Source organism: Rhipicephalus sanguineus, chromosome 5 (genome assembly GCF_013339695.2).
Source record: "Rhipicephalus sanguineus isolate Rsan-2018 chromosome 5, BIME_Rsan_1.4, whole genome shotgun sequence".
In the NCBI taxonomy this organism is placed as follows: domain Eukaryota; kingdom Metazoa; phylum Arthropoda; class Arachnida; order Ixodida; family Ixodidae; genus Rhipicephalus; species Rhipicephalus sanguineus.
This window is the reverse complement of record NC_051180.1, coordinates 12,014,264-12,034,789: the sequence shown is the minus strand read 5'-3', so window position 1 is coordinate 12,034,789 and position 20,526 is coordinate 12,014,264. Positions and strand designations below refer to the sequence as shown.

Here is a 20,526-nt window from a genome sequence, read left to right as displayed (position 1 = left end):
ATGCAAAATTAAAAATTTTTGGGGAGGAGTTGACACCACTGAAATCATTTTTGATGTATTTAGTTAGAACGAGCGATGCAGTGATAGCATGGAGAGCTTGTTTCCAGCCTGTAAAATACGATGTCATATACTGGGCTGTGGGTAGCAAGGCCCCAGAGTCAACAACCAGCTAGTTATGAAACTCTATTCGGTCACTTCGCTTATTTGCACTTCTACATATGAAAGGAATCAACAAACAGAGGCGTCTTCCCGTTAGAACAAGCACCTGAAGCTCAGGCCCCTTCAGTTATTTGCATGCAGGCAATCAATAATGATAGAGCGTCTTGTCGTGAAAAAGAATCGCCTGAAGCTCCGGCTTAACAGAGAATAACTCAAGGTTGACAACGGTCCGTTTCAACTGCTTGCGAACAATTTAAACATTTGTTTTCTCGTTGTCGCGAGAAAGAAAAAGCATGAGCTCTGGGGCGCTGCTTTGCAAAATATCATCGATGGCTGTGAATTGTTCGTTTTAAATGAACTGTGAGCCACCCTTCCCAAATGAGTTGTTTGCGCAAGCAGTTTGTCGGAAATAATTGAGGGACGGTGTAGAGCAGCCGTCTCAAGCATGCGGCCCGCTGGCTTTTCGCTAGCGACCCGGCCCTCACATGGCATGTCTTCGTCCCGTATTTTAAGTGAGTAGCACTTTAGTGGCCGCGGCTTGTCATCCACCCACCGTCTCATGTCGCATGGCCACTCAGTGGTCAGTACAGACCAGTGCAAAATAAACTAATAAGGTCTAAAATGATATAAACTACAGAAATAACCAAAAATTAATCGCAATAATTTACCTGAAATCGCGAAAAACGCTTCTGAAACATGCTGCTGACACCCGCGCCGCGCGAGCGAGGGCGCCACCGCCTCGGCAAGTGCGCGATTGACGAGGCGGTGGCAAGCGCCAATGGAATCGCTGGGCTGCTCGTGCTCCGCACTTCCTCAGGTTTCACGATAGTGGAGCGCGGGATATAGAACTACACCAAGACATACACAAATGAGAACGACATTAGCGCAGGATTTCTTTTTTTAAACTTTCTTAGCGTGTTCGTGAGCCTGCAGTCAGCAACGGACAGCTGTCCCCACCAGAACGGGACTTGGCTGCCAAGGCTTCTCTTCGAATGGTTTTGGCTCAAATGTGATTTCGTAATGGCCCAAGGTTGCCGAAGGCCATGTTGCTCGCCGCGAGAAGGTACTCTACCTGGTATCTCGCTGCCTACTCCTCCGCAATATCGTTTTTTTCCCTCCCTCCCACTTCGGGAGAAAGAGAAGTGAATTTGCTTATCCACATATGAGATACGCGAAAAACTTTCTTTCAAATGGCAACGCTAGCCGTCATTTCGTTCAAAGTACCCCCCCCCCCCTTTTTTCAACCTACTGTTCCGGCCCTTGGAGGACTAAGTTTTGTGACTGCGGCCCGCCAGCTGAGATGAATTTTAGACCTCTGGTGAAGAGGCACCCATGCGGTAACTGACGCCTCTGCGCCATCCCTTTCGTGTTGTGTAAAGTACGAGGGGGTTCAGATGAAGATGTGTGTTTTCTCCCAAAGGCGCACTGTGCTGCCACGGGCGACACTCTTTCCAGGTACAGCGGCTCTTCATCGGCGCATGAAGAGTCTTCAAGAGCGACCGAGCCCAAGCTGACCGGTCCTGTTGTGTTGAATACTAACCTGCTTCGCTCGGCGACGTCGGATAACGATGATGCTCACCAGGACATCGGTTCGCCGGGCAGCTTGCCTGAGGAACTCGACACAACGTCTCCTCCGGTAACTTATTTAACTTCCGGCTATCTTTCAAGCACTGCAGGGCAGGGCTGGGCAGTATCGCGATACAAGAGTATCGCGATAGTATTTCAGAGATACTTTTAAGTATCTGTATTTCTGTATCGAGATACATTTGAAAAATGTATTTGTATCTCAGTAGTGAAATACTTTTACGATGTATCGCTTGTATCGCGATACAGTGCAGGACACGGGTATCTCGTTACATTTTCTTTTTGTCGGAAATGAGTTTACGCGTGTTTCCAAGGGGGTATGACGGTTTCTTTTTTATTTGTTTTTGTGCCAAGACAAGCAAAGTGGCGCTGCCGGTCGCCGACAGAAAGGGCGGCGATTGTTTCCCCTCAAGCACAGAAAGGCCATTTGGTAAAGCGCGCGACGCCGCAGACGGCAGAATCGCGGAGGCAGTGTTGTCGGCCTCTGTCGACGAAAGACGATGTCTCTCAAGGCCAGTGCAGCTCGCCTAGTTTTTTCGGGCGGCAAGCCATTACTTCGTGACCCCCCGCGCGAATACCGCCTTGGAACAGAGACTATGCAATGCTTCGCGTATGTTAAACGGTCTTCTGTGGTACCAGGCTCCCCACCGCCGGAGGCGACTTAGTTTGTTGCGGCTTGCTGAAATGAGTGCTGGTAGCGTCGGTGGTGGTGACACCTTTTCCGGCCTAGGCGACCAGTGCTTGCAGTAGTTTCTGATGGGGTGCTCTGAGTAGGTGTCCCTGTTTCCACATCTGTATAGAGAGCTTGCAGGAGCGATTTGGGAAGGCTTACACCCTCTCACCACCAAAGAACGTGATTTTAAGAAGCCAATTTTTGGATTGTGCAGTTTTGACATACAGGGCTCCATTGCGCGTATGTAATTATGACCGGCCTATATGGGCAGCGGAATCCTCAGCCGTCCGACCCGGCGCCGACCGGGCCAGACGGGTGAGGATTCCGAAGATGGGGACCGACTTGGGCTTCTGAGCGGTCAGAACAACCCACGCGAGGGAGGAAGTGTTTCGGTATCTAGATAGCCCGAGAAGAGATGTCGCCGCGCTCCAGGGCTATCCGGCTATGAAGGCGGTATTTATTCACTCTAGCACGAATTTGTGCCCGTCTGCAGCGCTAGATAAACTTTTTTCTTTCGCGAGTCTTGTGCTGAGGCCGAATCGACGCTGTCTAGAAGACAGCCTGCTTGAGAAGCTCACACAGCAACCTACTCAGCAAAGCAGATCTTATGTGCAAAGTAATGCATACTTTTTCTCAATTCACTGGTGTTCACTCGTGATCCGAGTGATTTGCTTAAAGTATACGTCGATTTCGGTGCCCAATGCTTGTTACTGTTGCTGTGAAATAGTGTACTTTTTTATTGCGATTGATATGTATAATTATGTCATTATTACTAATTATGTACTTGGTAAGCCGCCCCTCCCCTCTGCGATGTCTTAATGGTGCTGAGGGTACTGTAATAAATAAATGAACTGAAAGTTTGAATGCACTGCAACTTTATTTACACCATTATGCTGCACTTATAAATGTCCTTTGCGGAGTATGAGCATCCCTGAAATAAAATAGAAGTATTCTAGTATCTGTATTGCTGTATCTGTATTCCGGAATATTTTTTTCTTCATATTGCAAAATTATCACCGAAATATCCCGTTACGCTAAAGGCAAATGTATCTCAGTATCTGTATTTTAGGCTTCCGGTCCACGTATTTCGATATCTGTATTCCGGAATACTTTTCCGAGTATCTCTGCCCAGCCCTGCTGCAGGGGAAGAACACTTATTCATTATAAATTGTCAAATATTTTAGTCCTCAAAGAGAAAGAAAAAACATACTGCGTTGCACAGATCTCGTTTTTTTAACCCTTTTTATGCATATTGTTTCCTTCCATCTGTCAAGTGAATTGAGTAATATCTGTAACAGAGACAGTGGACACAGGGCTTGAATAAGAGAAAAGAGGAAGACTACGAAGGGTGATCACTGCCCTCGCCGCTAGTTAGCCCTTGTGCTAGGCAAACCCATGTTCAGTTGTGTCTACTCCTACCAGTAAAACACCCCCATTTGAACAAGTGGAGGCGCTGGAGTCCTTTGACCATCATCCTGGAACTGCGAAGCCGCAGACTGCCACAAGGGCTAACTATAGAGGCGCTGGCAGCGATAACCCTTCGTAGTCGTAAAATATGCTCTGCTTTTGTAGGGTGTTTTGGTAATATACCGTTCCGTTTACGCTACGATATTACCGTTCCGTGTTAAATATGTACCACGGTACTAAAACGTTTTAGCTGCGCGAGTTGTTCCATGCGTAAGGCAACATGACGCGATGATTACAGTAGCCAATACTGTTCTCGCAGATTAAAATAGTGACGTGATGTGCATGATGGTGCAGTATTTCCATACTTACTTTACGGCAAACAGGCGCTGCTAAACGACCCTATTATCTACGTAAAACGACTTAAATGGTTAGTATGTTTGTGAAATTTACCGTCCCAAGGCGGCTCAGGCTATGAGAGACGCCGTAGTGGAGCGATCAGTATAATTTGGACCACCTGGGGTTCTTTAACGTGCGCTGGCATCGCGCACTACACGGGCCTCGAACACTTCGTCTCCATCGAAATGCGACCGCCGCGGCCAGGATCGAACGTGCGTGTTTCGGGTCGGCAGCCGAGCACCGTAACCACAAGGCCATCGCGACGGCTCACGAATTAAATCGCGGCAGCTATAGGAGGAACAATGCCTCATGCTGCTTTATGTAATAAGCACGGTTATTATTGAAAGTCACCGTGATATCCGTAACTTAATGGTACACCGTTTCTTAATTGATGCGTTCTCTCGCACTCTGTCCTGTCGGTCAACGCTCGAGTCCTTTTTCTTTATGCAACGATCGACATCGGTAGTTTCATTGAAAAATTTGCAGTTCAAGCCTTCTGCGGGAGAAGAACCAGGGACTTACCACTTCGCTACAGAAAGGGAAGAGGAAACGGAAACGGGGGAGGAAAAGGCCGAGGATGAGGAGGAGCATAAGGAAGAGGAGGATAAGGAGGAAGAAGAAGAGAATGAGGAGAAACAGGGCGGAGACTCCGATGACGAGTGTAAGGTAAGAGCCGGCGTGCAAGCTTGATGGGTAGACGCCATCTGCGACGAAATCGCATCGGTCTCAATAGGCTGTAAGTGAGTAGTATAGAAGGTGGCGCGGAAAGTTAATGATGAATTTTAACTTCCACGCTGATCACCTACCAGCTAGCTCACGTTTGTTCCCTGCTTCATTTTCCCGCATAACATGGACTGAGCATGCCAAAAAAAAATAATAAATCGGGAACGAGGACAAGAAAGATTTATTAAGTCATCGTTCGGTCGAGCTGGGGAAAAAATCGCGCCAGCACTAACGCGAATCGCTGCCGGCGGCAAGTTACCTTCTCGTCCACTTTACTTTCTTCACATTTATATCCCAATTATTACAAATAAGACCCCCCATACTTTCTTTGGCATTATTGTCTGTTAGTTCTCATTATTATTGTGTCTAACAAAAGAAAATATGAGCCCTTAAAAGTAATCTTTCCTTCAAGCAACCTCTCACACTGCATAAAATACAACAAGCGCCGAATACACCTCATTGCCAAGTGTGCGGTTCCATACCGACTCTATCCCACACATACTGGCACTGCCCCAGAGCCAACACGCCACAGCGCCCTAACATACTTACAAGGGAGGCCTGGGTTGCGAATCTGGGCGAAACCACCTCCTCGTGGGCAACTCTCCTTAATCATATACTAACCATCTTAGGGGAGGTCAGTAAAGCCTCACCCTAGAGCTCAGACCCGGACTTAGGTTTCGAAAATAAAAGTTTTTTTCTCTCTCTCTCTCTCTCAAGCATGGCTTGAAGTGCGCGAGCTGCGTGCTCACTTCGTCCTTGCGAAAGTGTGAAGCCGAGGCGATAAAGAAGCGTCAGGAGATCTTCAAAAAAATTGTTAAACATGGATTAAGTAGTGGCCTTGCTTGCGTATTAATTTCATTTATTATACCCTCAAGACAGCTCAAAGCATTACAGAAAAGTGACTTGCAGGTCATGTGAGAGGTGGTACAACACAATGAGTAACATTTGACGTACACAATTCAATAGGAATGCAATCAGTGAAAAAAAAATGAAGAAGCTATTACATGGTATTCAAGAAATACAAGAGATGCAATATAGACAAGAAATAGAGAAATAACAAGACGTACAGGTCAATAAAATTGAATTCCATTTAGTAATGTTTTCTAAGGCACCACGAAACATGGAACTGTAATTGATAGATACAATGTTTTCGGGAAGGCGGTTCCATGTCCGAGGAACGAACAAAGATAATACAAAAGCTCGAATGTGAGCGAGAAGTTTACTGATGTTTTGCATTAGAAAACATTGATAACAGAAATAAGATTGACATTCGCGTTTGAAAAAAATCCCGGCAGATCCCACGCATTCTTGTATTCGTGCCACACTGACAAAAGGAATGGCGTTCAATGATTAATGCTGAATGCCATTTGTTTCGGCGGAAAATACTTGATGGCATTTCACCTGATGATCACCATAACAGTGATTTCTAAAGAGAGCAATTTTAGGGTAACAAAGAAATAAACAAGGATTTTACAGGTCTTATCTGTGGCCACACCTATAGTGAAATGTAGAAATAAGAATACTGTGGTGTCATTACCTTGAATTTGTTGTTGTCCTTTACAACCTTAGGAGCAATCATAGTAGCTTCGGTCGTTGCATGTTGAATCCAAAGTCTAGAAAATAAAGGGGACCATGAGCCGATGCGAAGCCGGAGCACTTGCACGATCGCGTTCCGTTGGCGTTCGTTGGGCATGCTACGACCTCGCGTCGTGGAATGCGAAGAGGGACGCTACGCGCGTCGTATCTTCCATCTAGCCTGGCCGTTAATTCTCACAGGGCGAGCGGGGAACGCGGTCGACAGGCGGGTGAGAGGGGGGCAGAGTAGGAGAGGAGAGAGAAGGGGAGGGGACGCGCATGCGCTCGAGCTCATCGCGGCGGTTGCGCAGGAGAGAATTTCGGCATGTCTAGCCCGCGTTTCAGAGGAAGAGCGGAAAGGGGGAGGGGAGAGGGGAAGTGGAGAGGGGGATGGGAAAGGTAGAGGGGTAGAGGACAGGGGGAATGGTGAGGGGGAGTGGAGAGGAGGTGATGGGGAGGGTATACGCATGCGCAGTAAAGGTGGTCACGCCGCACACCACCACCACCACCACCGGATTGAGCTCCGCCTTAAGATACTTCGCATCTAAAACATGGCGCTGTCATGTCGAAGTCATTGCAATTCTGGATTGAATTTCGCTATAGTGCAACTAGGGAATAACGTGAGCTTTGTCATGCATAAAATACGCTTTACATGGTAAGCGCTATTCAAATGTTTCATGTATACTGAAATGAGCAAGCTTTGGCGCTGAGAGCGCGCATTTCTCAGTCTAATCAGTTCTGGCGGAGGTATTAGGTGGCGAATGGCGTTAAGGCGAATGTCATTTGGTTTGCCCGTGAGACACCGCGCAAACGGCGTTAACTCTCAAGGCCTAATGCCATTTTTCGTGCCGTGTGGCACGGACATCATTCGTTCTTGAACACTGTGGCAGAACAGCACAAAAAAACGGCACAGTTAACACACAGAACACAGCGCTGTGTTCACTGTCCCGTTCTGTGCGCTGTTCTGCCACAGCGTTGACAAGCTAGCGCACCTAGAAACCCGTGGGCATTATCATTCCTTCATTACAGCGAGGATAATCCCGTGTTCCAAGGATTTTACAGCGAAAACTGTTATGAGGTCGCAACAACGGCCGTTTTTGGCGCCGTAGTTTTCCGCCGCCGCCGGTGTCCGTAACCGCTATCGCGCGAAATAAGAAAAAATACTCAGGATGGGACGGGGTTCGAACCTGGGCCCTCTGCATGAGAGCCCAGTATTCTACCTCAGAGCCATGCCGGTGCATGAGACTAAAAAAGACCCTATCAAAGACCCTATCAAAAAAGACCCTATCAAAGACCCTAGCAAGGAACCACACTCAATAATAACAATAATAATATCCCGGGTTTCACGTCCCAAAATCACGATATGATTATGAGGGACGCCGAACCGCATTCAGCAAAGTGCACATAATGCCTTACAGATGTGTAGCTGGTACATCGCTTCTCCGCAGAATGACGAATAATGGCGTAGTGGGTGCTTCCCAACTTCACAAAAATTTATTCATGGCGTAGTGGGTACCTCGCTAGTGTACTTGTATTAGTAACAACAAGAGAGTTTATAACGGGCTCAAGAAATGTCGCTCTTCCAGCTTTCGCTCCGCGCCGCGCTTTCCGCGCAGGTCTGGCGTTTTTTCCTCGCATCAAGTCCCCTGAACTTCTACATTCATTACAGGAGGCTCACGCAGAAGAGGGGGAAGCTGAAGAAGAGAAAGGCAAGGAGGACCACAGAAAGAAGAGAGAGAGAAAAGGAATCAAAGTGGCCGTAGTCGTCCCCGTGGCGGTACGCTCTTACGTTCAAAGTTAAAATTCCGTAAACTTGCATTGAATTTCATCGCAAGGTTAAAGTGCGTGCAATACCGATAATAATATGGCATCATATATCACATGCCCAGCGCCATCATCGAAGTGCATAATGCATAAACAGTGACATCCGGGCATTACGGTGGGCGCCGTGCTAATATCTTTCCTTGGTCTGCGGTTAATCCCAGAAGTTGCCTTTCATTCGCTCATTCACTGTGCTGAAGTGCTTATTCCTAAGCAGCTCTGACACTAGCTTTATTCACTTATGTATTTTGATGCAATGCACGTTTAACACTGCGACCAATTAAGAATGAGAAGACTCTCACTCAGAGCCAATTAAAAAGAAATATTCTGGAGCCTGCAGATTTTCTTTTTCCCCCCACTGTCCATTACTTCGAGCCTATATCTGGCGAGCTGGTGAGTGCATTGCATATGCTTATGAATTAAATTATGGAGAGGTAGTAGACATTCACTGCTTCAGAACAACTTTGTTGCTATACATTGGTGATGCATCATACAGTCACAGCTGGCCCATGAGACTTCTTGAAAGCAGCCTCTCTGCTTTACCACGGCTAACGCTTTTCGTTTAATCGATTCCGTATTCATTCCTTCCAGGAGGCTCACGAAAAAGAGAAAAGCAATGAGGGCCACAGAAAGAAGAAAGAGAGAAAAGAAAGCCAAATGGCGGCTGTCGCACCCGTGGTAGTGTGCCTTCGCGTTCAGCGTTAGAATGGCGTAAACTTCCATTTAATTACATAGCAATGTTGAAAGCGTGTGCAATGCCGATGATATGACGCCACAGCGCATGCCCAGTGCACCGTCAAAATGCATATTGCATAAACACAGTGAAATCCGGGCATTACTGAGTGTGCATTGCAAATATCTTTCCAATAGTATTGAAAGTTGGGCTTTTTGGCTTTTGCTCTTACCTTTGTGTGTTCTTCGCTGCTTCAGAACAGTCTTTCGGTACATTGGTTATGCTGCTGCACTTCTCGAGCTGGAGCGGATACCTTTTTGCCTGCCCCTCTCGTAGCACTATTCTTACTTTTTCTTTAGGTCGCCAAAGCATCTGGGAAAAAATACTCAAAAAAGTCTGAAGACGCAGAGAACAGCGACAGCGAGGCTTCTGCCGGACAAGTCGACGAAGGGCGAAACCCAGAGACTGGAGTCTCTGACGCTGTCTGCCCACGGGATGAACTCTCTTCTTCTGAATTTATGTCAGCGAAAGATAAGCATGCGCCATCGAGGTCTAAGCCTAAGGCAGCTGCCTCCATTGTATCGCCACCGTCCCGCACCGAGCTCACTTCAGAACAAGAAGAAGAAGCGGATAAAGCTGGCGAACAAATGGACAAGGAACTGCGCGACCTAGAGTTGACCACCGTGGAACTCTATCCCGAGAGCAGGCTGGTAATTCTGCTGGCGATCCTTTGTCTAATCTGGATTATATTTCTCGTACTGTCGGCAGCGGTCAAGCACGGCCTGCCTCCAACAACGGACGAAGAGTCCACAATAGCCACATTGGTCACAACGACACAATATCCTACTTGGTGGACCCCTGTGACGCAAGTGACACCGTCGACCAGTTCCACCAACACCTCAACAACGCAACAACCGCTGCAAGGGAATTTCATATGCTCGAGCGATTACTGCCAAAGGGAAGGCAACTACCTGCGCGCTTTGACCACTCATTCCACGAAGGAAGCATGCGAAAACTTTTACGAGCACGTTTGTGGTGCTTGGAAGAAGGTCGCTTCTCGTATAATCCAAAATGTGGCAGGCGCAGCAGTTTTCCACCGACACTCTGCTGCAGGCGTCCATGGAAACTCAGTTGTTGGCCTTCATAAAGGACAGGGCGCACGCGGACGTCACTCCCGCCCGAAAGCTCTACAATATGTGTATGAACAGAGGTGCGGCGAATGCTGCGCTCTTGGACGCAAAGAAGCTGCTCCGCCAGTGGGGGTCAGACTGGCCGCAGAAGGACAGCGCTAACATCTCTCCGACGGACGTGTGGCACTTTGCTGCCAAGCTGATGCAGGTGCTGGGCGTGCCGTCACTCGTGGGAATCGAGATTGGCCTCGACCCGTGGAACATCGACCTGAACATCATCGAGCTGGGCCCACCGAGAACAGTGTTCTTCTCTAAGGACGTCTCGGAACCTCGGGTCATGAAACTTTTCAGTGACGCGACGCGCACCGCAGCTAAAGCGCTGGACCCGAACGACGCAAGCGCTGCCAACGCAGCAGCCAAGGACGTCAGCATCGCCTTAGCCAGTATCTCGCTTCTCCAACTTGACGATCTGGGAACGTCGCCTCTGGATTTCCAGGTGATTAAGTTCACTTCCTTGGGGAAAGGCGTGCAATACTTTCTGCGAACCGTCTTCGCGAATATCGTGACACTCGATACTAGCACCCGGCTTCTGGTCCACCGAAGTCCGCTGGTACGTCGAGAGCTGGACGAAACGGTGAATAGCTTGCCTCCTCGCGCCATGCTCAACTATCTGGGCCTGCTCGCTCTCGTGGCGCTGTCTCCATTTCTGCCGGAGCAGCTGAGTTCTCTCCGCGTGCTCCATTCGGTGCACACGCTTGGACGGGCCGAGATCGGGAGCAACGACGTCCTGTGTCTGCGCGCTGTGAGCCAGGCTTATCCTGCTTGTCTGGCAACAGCGTCGCAAGCGTTATACAAGAACACGCACCGGTCCGTGTGGCTGTCGCAGCTCGAGTCCCTGTTTGTGGGATACGTGCGCAACGTCGTGTGGATGGACAATCTGACGTCCTTGTTCGTGCGCTATAAGATGCAGCACCACCGCTTGGCGCGCTTTTTTCCCGTCTGGCCTTTGGGCGACTGCAATTCTACGACCAGAGCAGCGTCTTCCAAGGCCATTAACGCCTTTGTGGACGCCGTCAGACTGCGTCAAACACAGGAGCTTGAACAGGTACGTTTAGTTGGTTTAATCCACTGAATCGATGTTAGGCCTTCGAGACGTCAGAACCATATACACGCAAAGAAGCGATGAGAAATTTCTAATATGTTCTCAGTATTTTATTTGTGAGACGAAGGCAGCTTACTGACGCATCATCAGAAAACCTTTTTCTATAATTGTGCGAATCGTATCACCATACGCGTTATTCGAAGGTCGCAGGTTCGGTCCCTGCCCGCGGCAAGCTATCTTTTCGTCCACTTTTCTTTTTTCGCATTTACATTACATTTACTACTAATAACGTCCCCTATACTTTCCTTGGCATTATTGTCTGTTAGTGCTCATTAATATTGTGTATAACAAAGAAAAACGAGCCTTTAAAATTTCCACTCTTTCCTTCATTCATAGCGAGGGTCTCGTTCTGGCAGACTTGGTGCTTTCAGGTAGTATGCGAGGGATTATTGGTCAGCTGCCAACTCGTAATAAGTTCACGTGCTACGTGACGCCAACAGGCTGAAAAAAGAGTGTTCCACACTCTGCCGCCACGGCTGCGATCGGCGCTAACTAACACTCCTACGTTTAAATACACATATATACCCCATAAAGTGGACGGGGGGATGGCCGCCGCGGTAGCTCAGTTGGTAGCATCGGACGCGTTATTCGAAGGTCGCAGGTTCGGTCCCTGCCCGCGGCAAGCTATCTTTTCGTCCACTTTTCTTTCTTCGCATTTACATTACATTTACTACTAATAACGTCCCCTATACTTTCCTTGGCATTATTGTCTGTTAGTGCTCATTAATAGTGTGTATAACAAAGAAAAACGAGCCTTTAAATTTTCCACTTGTTTCCTTCATTCATAGCGAGGGTCTCGTTCTGGCAGACTTGGTGCTTTCAGGTAGTATGCGAGGGATTATTGGTCAGCTGCCAACTCGTAATAAGTTCACGTGCTACGCGACGCCAACAGGCTGAAAAATGAGTGTTCCACACTCTGCCACCACGGCTGCGATCGGCGCTGACTAACACTCCTACGTTTAAATACACATATATACCCCATAAAGTGGACGGGGGGATGGCCGCCGCGGTAGCTCAGTTGGTAGAGCATCGGACGCGTTATTCGAAGGTCGCAGGTTCGGCCCCTGCCCGCGGCAAGCTATCTTTTCGTCCACTTTTCTTTCTTCGCATTTACTACTAATAACGTCCCCTATACTTTCCTTGGCATTATTGTCTGTTAGTGCTCATTAATATTGTGTATAACAAAGAAAAACGAGCCTTTAAAGTTTCTACTTCTTTCCTTCATAAAAGTTAAAGGGACACTAAACAGAAAAAACGACTTTACTCATATTAGTAAAGTACTCTTTCTCGATGCCAAAAACACCACGCTTGCTGCGAGAAGACGCAGAAAACGCGCAAAAACAAAATGTGGGTGGCGACGCCACCTTGAAGTTTCCGCACCATTCGCCGTGACGTCACATGTTTTGATAGCGCCTACTAGAGACTGCGTAGTCCTAATCGGTAAAAATGAAGTGCATTGCCTTCTGAGGGGGCCATAGACTTAACATGCCAAATTTCGGGTAATTTGAAGTCACGCGGGGAGATTCGGCGCGAAATTTTAAAATGAAACATTGAACTTGATTTTCTCCTCTACTAATAAACCTATCATGGCGAAAATTAACGACATTAGAGTTCTCAGAGCACAATTTATCGATCTAAACCAATTCATTGTTTCTCTTTTAGTGTCCCTTTAAACAAAACGGTTCTGCAATTGCGTTGATGCTAGCTATGTAGAAGTGACTTCGGTAGAAGGAACACATATCACGCTTTCACAAAAAAACATGTATGTATATGCACAGCATATATGCGGTGTACAGCATGAATGTGCATGTGTGGATTGGCGACAGTTAGTCACAAGAGTTAATGGAGAATATCTTAGTAACCTGCGACTCGCTGTCTTGCTGAGTAACTCAGAGAACGAATTGCAAATCATGATTACTGAATTGGACAGGCAAAGCAGAACGATGGGTCTGAAAATTAACGTGCAGAAAACTAAAGCAATGCTCAACAATGTCGAAAAAGAACAACGGTTTGCGATAGGTAACGAAGCACTAGACGTAGTAAAGGAATACGTCTGCTCAGGGCAGGTACCGCAAATCCGAACCACGAGACATGTGGCGTTGACATACCACGGGCCGTGGTATACGGGTGTGTGCCACACGTGATTGGTGGAAAGGATTTCATGACGTACGCGACAGGAAAGTCGCGCTATTCATGTCATGACTGCCAATCGTGTTCGTCATGCAAGTGCGGCGGCTAGATAGATAGATAGATAGATAGATAGATAGATAGATAGATAGATAGATAGATAGATAGATAGATAGATAGATAGATAGATAGAAGATAGATAGATAGATATAGATAGATAGGATAGATAGATAGATAGATAGATAGATTAGATAGATAGATAGATAGATATAGATAGATAGATAGATAGATAGATAGATTAGATAGATAGATAGATAGATAGATAGATAGATAGATAGATAGATAGATAGATAGATAGATAGATAGAGATAGATAGATAGATAGATAGATAGATAGATAGATAGATAGATAGATAGATAGATAGATAGATAGATAGATAGATAGATAGATAGATAGATAGATAGATAGATAGATAGATAGATAGATAGATAGATGTGCACAAATAATTTAATGCTAATAGGAACCGTCCCCAGTTGCCTCTTGTATGTTTTCTCTTTCCCGCAGCTTGTAAAGCCTCCGCTGCAAGCGAGCACCGGCTCACCGTTGTCGGTGTGGCCCGGTACCGGCTGTGCCTGCAGTTGTTTCAGATCCCCGCAGGGCTGGTCAATGGGTCGGTGCCGGCCAATAGCAGCGTGTTCGCGCTGCACCTATCGCGCCTGGCGGTGCGGCTGTATGCAGCGCTGGCGCAGCTGCTTTACGAAGGCACCGTGTACGAACGCGAGATACCGCTCTATTTCACCGAGGAGGCGGAACGCACGCTCGAGGACCTGCTCGACTGTTTGGTGTGCGACGCGCGGCGTCGCTTCCCGCACGGCCTCCGAGCGGAGCGGGTGCGCTACGCTCTGCTGGAACAGGTACGCCCCGCCCTTCTTGCAGGAAAGCAGCGCCCTTTCATGAGCCGGAACACCTACTGTGGTAGCCTATCGACCGTGGTTCAGCGCTGCTGACCCGCTGTAGACGCTGCATCGATTCCCGGCCACAGAGGCTGTATCTTGATGATGAGAAATGCAAAAACGCTGTATAATATAGATTTAGTTTCACGACAAGGAACCCCAACGCGCCACCTTGACGATGACGACATCTCTTCGTCAGGTAGTGCGATCACGGTTTTTTTTTTTTAGGAAAGGACCTCCTTGTTCATACTTAGCAAACGGCACTCATTTGTGGAGGTGGATTTTGTGTAGCATCTCCAGTAGAGAAGAATTATGTAGCGTCAGCTTGCACTTTTCCTTGCATCGATCCCACGCTCCGGACGCAGTACACTCGCAGAAAGTTACGATAACACCTGACTTGCATGCTTTCTACAGCCAGTGTGGTGGAGGCCCCTGTGCAAGCTTAATATTCAGGAAAAGCCCACCCCCCCCCCCCCCCCCAAAAAAGACAATAAAAGAAAGACGAACAAACAAGCTAATCGTGGGATATAAAGTACCTCGTCGCGCTTCGATCACCTGGCTCTCGAAGATGCAATCCTTTACTTCCTTTGTGAGTGCCAAGGAGGCACTCACTGTGGCTGATTGGCTGGTCGGCAGGTTTATGGGTTCTAGTCCCGAAAAAAAAAATTCCCGCTACGCCACTGAAACGAACAAATATACGTTGTTTTTCCGCGTGCAACCCACCTGCGAAGATGGTTTCACGGCAGCGCGGTACTGGTGTGCCATGAAACCACGTTTTCAAAGGGAGTTCGCACTGCTGTGAAGCCACACCTCAAGGTGAAGTTTGCATTTCCCCCCCCTGTTTGAAATGTTTAGTTTTCAAGCGATATAGACGCGCTAATTATGGCAAATCCCAAAACGTAACGCATTTTACTACGCAGAAACCGGCGCCTTCAACAAAGAAAGAAACAATGCGTGGGTACAGCACCCCCCACCCCCCAAAAGAAAAAAAAAAGTCTGCGCCCACATCATGTTTGCGGCACTGTATTTCTCTTTATTTTTCTAACATGTCAGCATACCATATCGGCAAGAATGGTTGCCGTCAAAATAGTCTCGCAATCGCTCGCGAAATCTTTGTCCGGCTTCCTAACAGCTATACGACCAGTGCGAATAGATTTGCATCGATCCGACACTAAAGTATAACTTTGATGGCAGACAGACGTCGAAGCAGCATTGGTATAGATTTAACAGGTCTAGCCTCATTGGAATAGAGCAAACTTAGAGACAGGGACACAGAAGGCAATACAGCACAAGTTCTAACCTATAGGCGCAGCAGTAGACGGCAGGTCACCGTGGGATATGTGTGCCGCTAAACGGTTATCGGGTCATGCACGCGGCCTGGACTAAGCACCACAAAAGTGGCGAGCGGGACTACCAAATAGTTCGTCTCTGCACTTCCACAACAGAATGGTTTTAGTTGCAGAAATAGAGGCATTTTGGGCGAATTGGTGTTGCATAATGTTTTCCTGAGCTAGCTCAACTCGGGAAGAGTGAAGGAACCAAGAAGCTAATAGAGCTATATATAATGCAACATGTTTAGCTCGCGTGAATGGGGTTGAAAAGCGCAACGCAAGATAGCAGAAACCGCTTGCAGGCAGCCAAAGTTTCGCTTCACACCACTGTGACAACGCACAGCATTGTCGGGGGGCCTCAACCGCCGCTATATTTTAGACGTTATACGCTGACCGACAACACTGGACAAGAGCCTGTAAACAAGTTTTGCGTGCCCGCTATAATCCCGCTATTCTAACTATTCGCCCCGAAAATACTCCATACTAATTACCATTCGTTTCGAATCAAGAAAATGATATTTGCATGAGTCTAATCATACGAGATTATTGGTTATGGCAAATGCGGAAGCCTACTAGGGGATGTAGAACTCGTGAGAGACAAATGTCGTCTTCCTATCGTTTGCAGCGCTAAGCTAAAAAGAACATTTGTACGGATTTCTCGGAAGGAAATCTTCCCAGTTGACGAAAAAAAATCGCCAATTGGGTCGTTGGAAGAATATTCCTCCCTTTCATTAGCTGTTTAGATACTTGGAATGTGTGAAAGTTTTGCTACATATAATGGGACCGCAGACAAGGCAAAAACGTTCATGAGCCGTGCTCTATGGTGCCCACTTAAAGGGACTGATGATTTATTTTTTTTAGCACTTCATCGTCGTACTCCGCGATCATAGTTCGATTATTAAAATAAGAAATGAAGGTCATAATTCCATTCTTAAATTGACATGAAGGCGAAGTCATGTTTTCCAAAGCTTTTAATTTTTCCTGCTTAAGCCGCATTGGCTCAACAAAATTTCCTGAAACGCGGCATGAATTCCCTGGCTCTTTTTGAGGGTAATGTACTTCATTTTTGCCGGTTAAGAGTTATGTAGGACCTAGCACACGCCGTAAAAATATATGACGTCATGGTGAGTTGGTACGGGAACTTGAATACGGCGTCGCCACCTACATTTTCTTTTTGCGCTTTGTCTCGATACCAAACATCTTCTAGCGGCAAGAGTGGCGCTTTTGATATTGTGAAAGGGTAATCTACTAATACGAGAAAAATCTATTACCTCTTTAGCGTGTCTTTAAGAAATTAAAACGCCAGACTAATCCATCGCCGGCCTACTCACCATTGACCAAGCGAGTGTGGAGCGGTGGGAGGAGTTGCTGGCCAGCGATCAGATCAGTTTGATCGACAGGGCACGCAGGGCGGCAACTGCCTGTGGCGTCCTGGACTGAGGGCAGCCAGCCCTGCTAGATGCGACTTGCGGGACAAGCTGGCCCCGCACTACAAACCTCTGTCAATAAATGTTTTTCCTTCGTTCCTTCCGGAGTCCTCCTAACACACTGCATAACTTTTGAACCAATTGAAAACTACAATTTCTTTTTCTATCTTTGGAAAAAAGGTGCTGGCCCTCCAGCTGGGTTTTCTCGCCTTCCGACGCCTGCTGTCCGTACGGCGCATCTGGAGCTTCGACTTCCGGTTCTCGACGCTGCCGGAAGTGTCGTCGGACCAACTGTTCTTCCTCTACTACGCATTGGACCACTGCGAGCTCAGCGACGCCGTATTCGAGTCGCACCAGTTCGAGGCTTACCGCCGCCTGCCCGCCGCAGTGCGCGTCAACATGGCGGTGCGCCAATCGACGCAATTCGCACAAGCATTCCGCTGCCCGTCCACTTCGCCCATGGCTGCTGGAGAGCTGTGCCAAGTTCTACGATAGGGGAGGGACAAACCCACACGATCTCTCGGCAAAGCAGGATCTACGGGCGATAGCAAAGGACAGTTTATTCGTGCATTAGCGTGTATATGTATCGTACCACAATTATTGTAACAAAAATAGCTTCGATTTATGGACCCTTACACCACTGTGTCCTTGATATGTCTGGGGCTCGACCACGAACGTTTGTGATTTGTAAGCGAGAAACGAACCGAAACGCAGCGCCTCGCTTGTAGATGCGAGTCACGGTTTAGGTGTGATGCAGCACTCGGGCTGTCGGCGTAGCCCGTCACGGCGTTTTCTGTCGTCGCACGTCACGGTCAACGCCTCTTCTCACGGTAAAGCAAGCCGCAAATAAGACGCGCTTTCGCTCAGGAAAAGCTCGCGAGAACGCGCTCTCGCCCGCAAGAGACAACGCCACCTGCGCTTTTCCGAATGGCAAAAAACTTGGAGGACGCTTGAGCTTCGCCTTCTAATAATAATACTTGGGGTTTAACGTCCCAAAACCACGATATGATTATGAGAGACGCCGTAGTGGAGGGCTCCGGAAATTTCGACCACCTCGGGTTCTTTAACGTGCACCTGAATCTAAGTACACGGGCCTCAAACATTTTCGCCTCCATCGGAAATGCAGCCGCCAGGATTCGATCCCGCGACCTTCGGGTCAGCAGTCGAGTGCCATAACCACTAGACCACTGTGGCGGGGCAGCTTCGCCTTCTATATGGTGGCTCCATACCTTCTAGTGCGGCGTTATCGGGCCCCGTGCGCTTCGCCTTCTCAGCTGCTAGCCTGAATTTGGTTCTCTGCATAGGCGTGTGCGCAGGGGGGGGGGGCAAGGGGGCAAGGGGGCGAGAAGGGGGGGCGCAAAGTCAGCCCTATGCATTGTAGGGGGGGGGGGGGGGCGAGAAGAGGGGCGCAAAGGCAGCCGCATACAATGACATAATAGGGAGCGGGGCGCTGCGACGAACCTTCGCCCCCCCCTGAAGGGGAACCCTGCGCACGCTTATGGTTCTCTGTGGATGCCTCAACCGTGCCGCAAAGAAATGATCGTCTTTGCGCGTAACATTAGGCGTTTTCAAAACTATTCTAGAATGCCTACTGCAAGTACAGTTCTTCCTTTTGCGAATCGGCGACGGGCCCACTAAGTGTCCGTAAGGCAACACGCGAACCTACGAAGCTGCTCACTTTGTTTATGCTTTTGCTGATGGTGGTGAATAAAGATGTCTGAGCGCTTCGTAATGGGTGGGCCTTTAAAAACACCCGCTCGTTGCGCAATTCACGTGTTTTGACGCCCGTCGCGATTCTACGTTTCTGCCACGCAATATTACCGTGATGCGTTAAGGAAACTCGATTCTCCTACTACATAACATTCATGTAGTGTTTTTTTTTTTTTGCGAAACAGTTTTGAGCAATGGCGTGGCTCTGAGGTAGAGCACCTGCTTGCCCCACAGAAGGCCTGGGTTCGATTCTCATGCGAACCGAAGATTTTTATTATTTATTTCATTTGCATCTTTCTTGATTTTTTGCTCACGGACAACACTGATTCTTCGATTACAACCAACGACGCCGACGCCGGAATTTCTGCGAAATGAGCTCTTTAACGCTATCGCGTTAATAAGACGGCGTGTTGGCTCAGGAAAAACTGTTTCTGCGATGGACGCTGGACGCTGTCTGTACGACACACTGTCTGTGTAGCAATGAGAGGGCGCTGTCCTCCCATTGCTATTCACGTGTCCCTACGGGAAACGCCGGTGCTTCGCACCTCCCCAGGTTTCACGTCAGTGGAGCTATTTTGTTTTAACGGCGAAGCTGTTCAGGCTAGCCGTAATTTGTGTGTGCGGCCTATCAGGAAGCTATCATCATCATGAACGGGCATGGGCCACAGAAATTGGGCAAATCCCACTACTCACCACTGGTCCACTAAGAGAAAGCTATAGAAAGCGAGAGACAGAAAAATACAGAGGGAATAAAGACATAGAAAGGTAGAAAGAGAGAGAAAGAAGCGGAGAGAGAAAGAGATAGGAAAAAAAATCAAGAGAGAAAGAAAGAAAGGCAAGGAATAGAATCAAAGATAAAAATAGCGAGAAAGGGAAAGAAATAGAAACATACAAAATAGAGATACAGGACACAAAAAAAAGAGAAAGCCTGGAGAAGAAAGAAGGAAAAAAGTAATGATAAACAAAGATAGCCACCCAGCTGCGTTCTTCCTTCAGGGTTGGCACGACAAGTGCGAAGCTGCCATACTGGGGAACGGGAAAGGCAACGGCGGCTGCGAGAGGAGCCCGAAGCGATGGAAGCCCTACGCCAACGACGACGTGCCCGTAGATCTATGAGAGTTGCGAACGCTCGGTTATGGAGTTTGGACATCCGTGTCGTGACTAACCTAGCTAAAGCCTAGCAATAACCTAGAAGCAACCAGGTTAGTCTTCAGAATCGTCCAGTTTCGCTGTTTCAAGCCTTGCGCGACTTAGTGCAAGATGATGACGATGATGACCTTTATAAATGGCTCACACCCACTCTGGGGGATTGGCCAAGAAACGAATAATTTATAGGTAAAAGTGGTCAGATGTGAAAACGAATTATAGAAGATTCGCCGTTCCTTTTCTTTCTTTTTTTTTTCGAATGTCGTTCAATGTTTATCTTGATGCGAGTGTTTGACAGGTGGGTGCTCAATGGTGACGTAGCGAATCTGGTGGAGTATCGCTTTTTTATTTTTTTGTAAAGCGTCGTATAAAATTTATGTATATGTGATATGCCTGCTGGTATCATAATATTTTATCTAAACCTCTGTATTGTAGCCTCTAAGATTTGTAATTATGTTAACGATTTGCCGTTTCACGGTTCACGTGGTTTTTAGAACAATTCTTTCAGTCAGGATGAAATTGTCGAACT

At 47.7% G+C, this 20,526-nt stretch overlaps 1 protein-coding gene across 1 annotated transcript in view; it reads left to right on the top strand.

The window, feature by feature from the left end:
- LOC119393103 (uncharacterized) overlaps positions 1–17,692 on the top strand; it is a 28,327-nt gene extending 10,635 nt beyond the window's left edge. The window contains exons 6-14 of the mRNA XM_049415861.1: positions 1,615–1,795; positions 4,706–4,885; positions 8,187–8,294; positions 8,930–9,019; positions 9,371–10,099; positions 10,143–11,246; positions 13,130–13,187; positions 13,995–14,344; positions 17,322–17,692. Coding sequence (XP_049271818.1) covers positions 1,615–1,795; positions 4,706–4,885; positions 8,187–8,294; positions 8,930–9,019; positions 9,371–10,099; positions 10,143–11,246; positions 13,130–13,187; positions 13,995–14,344; positions 17,322–17,636 — 3,115 coding nt within the window. The 3' untranslated portion in view covers positions 17,637–17,692. The remainder of the gene's footprint in view (positions 1–1,614; positions 1,796–4,705; positions 4,886–8,186; positions 8,295–8,929; positions 9,020–9,370; positions 10,100–10,142; positions 11,247–13,129; positions 13,188–13,994; positions 14,345–17,321) is intronic.
- The last annotated feature ends 2,834 nt before the right edge of the window (positions 17,693–20,526 follow it).